The following is a 4326-nucleotide window of genomic DNA, read 5'->3' on the forward strand; positions in this document are numbered from 1 at the left end:
GGGGGGAGGTCAAATGCTACATGTGCTTAAGAAATGTTAATTTGACATTGATACAAGAATGACTTAGAGGATATGGAGGAGGGACAGACAGAGAGACAGTGACATAGAGGAAGCAAGAGTAGAGAGAAGGGGAGGAAAAGAGGGGACAGGAGGAGAGGGAGAAGGAGATAGTGAGGAGAAGGAGAAGGGAGGGAGAGAAGAGGGGAAGAGAAGAGAGGAGATGTTTATGGAAGGTATTGAATCACCTAGGCAAGAGGTAATTTGAGCCAGGACTACTGTGGTTTTAGTGGGTATTGAGAAGAGAAATGAATGGAAGAGATGTTTCAAGGCAAAATTAACAGGACTTAGTAACTGATTGAGTATAAAAGGTGAAGGAAAGGAAAGATTCAAAGATAACATTTAAATATCAATACTTTGGAGTCTGGGTGAATACTGGTATTACTAAGACTGCCATGTCTGAACAAGAATCAGGTCTGAGGTGAAAGATTTAGAAGTTTGGTTTTGGACATGTTGAGTTTGAGATACTGCTGGAAAATTCAGATTAAGACATTCTGTAGACATTTGGAGATGCAGGTCCAGAACTCAAGAGAAAAGAGACTGCTGGATTTTTGGAAGTATGGTAGGAATGGCATTTATTTTCATTTTTTTCCTATGCTGGTAATCTGGCTTTCTTAAAACTGTAATTAAGAGCTAAAGGATATTCCCTCTTATGAGACCCTCTTGGGTTTAGTTTTCCATAGAAAAGAAATTACTTCTCAGCTTCCATACATCAAATTTAGTACAGGCTTCACTTAATCTCACTAAAAGCACAAAAGACTTATATCTGAATTGATTAATAGTCAAGACAATTCTCCTTCTCTTAATAATGGAACTTTACCTTTCCCCACCACCAACAGGATCTATGTAGGGTATCCCAAAAGTTCTAGTGAAGCTTGAAGTTTTAATAACTTATTTAGGTTATTAAATTAGTAGCTCATCTAAGTTATTAAAGCTTTAATAGCTTAAAACTGCACTAAGATTTTTGGGATGGTCTCTATAGTCGTCTAGGGTATCTAGTATTATCACAGGACTGAGATCCTCTCTTCCCTGCAAGGAGAAAACATTCAGAGTTCTTGGAAGTAAAGCAACCCAACCCTAAAGTGAGTTTGAATTTCCCTAATAAGACTTCATTATGGTGATACTACTGGGTTGAAGCTCCCCAACAAGAGAAAAACACTCAGGCTCTAGAGAAATGTGCTGAAAAAGAGAGAAGAAAGGGATTACACAAAGAAAGCAGAACCAGGTCCTCTTGATTTGGGAATATCGGTATCTGTTACGTTTCTCCAAGGAGCCCTTCAGCCCTGAAAAGGCAGAGTAGTGAAGGAGTTAACCTTGACCAGGCTTCTCCTGAGTATCTCCTTTATATTAGTAAATGAAATATGTAATAGTAAAATCTACTAATCTTAATAAATTAATTTTTAACCAAAATACTATTTTAAAATCCTTGAAAAAGGCCTTAAATGTCATTCTTTTAAAAATGATTAGTGATAAGAAAGGAAAAAGATTCAATTTAACTTAGTAATACAGGTCAAGAACATTTAGACATAGACTCAAAACATATTATCTCCTGCAAATACATTTACTGTCAAAGTCATAAAGTAGAATTAGTTATTTTTGAAACCTGTCATCATTGAATCAATCATTACTGACTGTCCCTTAAGCATCAGCTGATTTTGAAAAGAAATATAAAGCAGTAGTTTAAAATGGTGATTTATACTGACCAAAGTTTTGGCAACATATAGTAATTGACTCTACAAGTCTGGGTAGAAAAAAAAAAGGAACCCAGTGAATTTTATTTATTATTCAGAAAAAAAGAAGGAAGGAAGGAAGGGAAGGGAAGGAGGGAGGGAGAGAGGGAGAAAGGAAGGAATAAGGCTATAATGAGTAACCACAACAAAAAGCATGGTCATTGAATCAAACTTCAAAATTCACCAAAGAAAAGCTCAATTTAAATACATTTAGGCTTTTTTACTCTTCAAATAAAAGAGTTCTTTTTATAATTATTAATTTTTAAACTCACTAAACCTTTATCCTCTTCAGCATTGTTAGTATTTTTGTTAAGATGACAATTTTGTATATATAAACATATTAAAATCATTTTCTTAGGAATATAAAATTTTTATGCATAAAGGGCAAGATACAAAGTGTCCAAAATGATTTATGTATTGAGAAAGACTCAAGAACAAATAACTACCATAAGATATGGTTATGGAAAATTTTGATAAAAGTTGACATTTTTCAAAAAATCTTTCTTGCTGAAATTTGCAGGGGCACAAACAGACATGAAATGAAATAGAACTGGTATTTCTATAGTAAGCTGACCTCACCAGCCTTGATAATAGAATCACTGCATTTGGACACAACGCATTGGGTACCACCTTAGTAACTTGTGTACTGTGTGTAATCCCAGTCCCAAAGCTCATTGGTATTAGACTCTCTCCTTATTAGTGGAAAACAATGCCTCTCTCTAGTGTGAGGGATGGGATAGAGTTGGTGAGAATGAAAGAGCTAGTCTCTTTAGCCTTCTTTGAGTTCTTATCAGATCTTCAAGTTTTCATCTAACATTGATTCATTTCAGATCCTACAGTGTCTTTGGGTGCTTCTGGCTTCCAGCTTTAAGAAGGAAGATGGATGAGGCCATCTCCACTTCAGATTTCTAAAGGAAAAGACTCTAGTAAGACATGAGAGGAGCTGGCAGTCTCCATCATATCCCTATCATCATATTCTCTATCTTTGCTACACTAGAGACTCTGGGGAAATTCCCCTTGGTTGAAATCTAGGACACACTCTTTCTCTCAGTTGAGCTAACTTACCTTACTCTGAATGGGAAAGCTCATTCACTCTGTATTGTCTGGTGTATATTTTCATCTGTGTGCTTTTTCTGATTTCTGTTTTGCCTCTGATTTGACAAGTATTATGTGTGTTGTCTAAATACTATGTGTGTTCATTGTAGAACTCCTATTCAGTGGGAAAGAGGTCAAGCCTTGAATATAAAGCTTGGGGTCTTGTTTCTCCCCTGGTAATGAACAACAATCAAAAGTTACCTTGAACCTGATTACATCACCTAGACTAATAATATTTAAAGGAGCAGATAAATATAATTCTAACCTAGTGTCCCTTCTTTCTGAGGAGAAGAGAGTAGCAGCCTCTGACCTTTGCCCTCCTACTTCCTTTCCTGGAAGACAGTAGTTTCCATTAGCAAAGGGTAGGGGGAAAAGAGGCTAGAGATATCTATTCTGCCTTCCTTCCAGCCGCACAATGACAACTCCCATGCTACATGTGGGAGAGCAGCCCCTTCTAACAGATAGGGTCTCATTGACACATGTGGGATCTTGCCACATATACAAGAAGGTGGCAGAGATAGTGGCATTTAAGATGAAGTTAGGAAGGGTACTGGACCCAACTAGATAACACAGAGAAAAGCATCTGTGTTGGAGGCAACAATTTTAAGTATACTTACGGATTTGTTTTAAAGCTCTCAAAGAGGGTATCAGGGTGCCAGATCTCTTTTCATGGGTAAGACATGCCAAAAAATAGTGAAGTGCTTCAGAGAGGAGGGGACCGATGCAAAGATACATTGTGCAGGTAGAAATAAGGTTTGACAAATGGAGATATGAGTTAAGTGAGAATGAGGAGTTGAGGATGAGATCAAGTTGCAAACCTGGGTAACAAGAAAGATGGTAGCCCTTGACATAAATAAGGAAGTTTGGAAGAAGAGTGAGTTTGGAGGAAAAGATAATGAATTCTGTTTAGAACATGTTGAATTTGAGATGGCTACTCAGTTAAAAATGTCCAAAGACAGTCCATGATGCAAGGTGGGAATTCAGAAGACAGGCTTGGGCTCAGTATATAGATCTAAGAATCATCAGTACAGATATGATGACTAAATCCATGTGAGTTAATGAGGTCACTGAGGGAGAATATCTATAGAGAAAATAGGGGTCAGGCTAGAGTTTGAGAGGTACATCCAGAGTTAACAGAACATCATATGGATAAACGTAAAAATGAGATAGAGAAGGAACAATCAGATAAGAGAACTAATAATAGAAGGTAGTGTCCTGAAAAACCAGAGAAGGAAGATTATTGAGAGTGTGGGGTGTGTAAGGGTCAACAGTGTCAAATACTGAAGAAAGGTCAAAAAAAGTTGAGGACTGAGAAAAGCCCATTAGATTTGGAAATTAAGAAATCATTGGTGACTTTGGAGAGAGCAGTTCACATAAGTGACAAGGTCAGAAGTCCAACTGCAAAGTGAGAGAGGAGATAATTGAATATAGACAATTTTTTTTT

General features: G+C 37.0%; 1 protein-coding gene across 1 annotated transcript in view; it reads right to left on the reverse strand.

Annotated features, from left to right (window-relative positions):
- Positions 1-2620: 2620 nt before the first annotated feature.
- The window catches only part of LOC114030016 (aldehyde oxidase 4-like), an 88941-nt gene continuing 87235 nt past the window's right edge, over positions 2621-4326 (reverse strand). The window contains 1 exon segment of the mRNA XM_027844680.1: positions 2621-2695. Within this exon segment, the coding sequence (XP_027700481.1) occupies positions 2621-2695 (75 nt within the window).

Source organism: Vombatus ursinus, unplaced genomic scaffold (assembly GCF_900497805.2).
Source record: "Vombatus ursinus unplaced genomic scaffold, bare-nosed wombat genome assembly UNPS02005226.1, whole genome shotgun sequence".
Lineage (NCBI taxonomy): Eukaryota > Metazoa > Chordata > Mammalia > Diprotodontia > Vombatidae > Vombatus > Vombatus ursinus.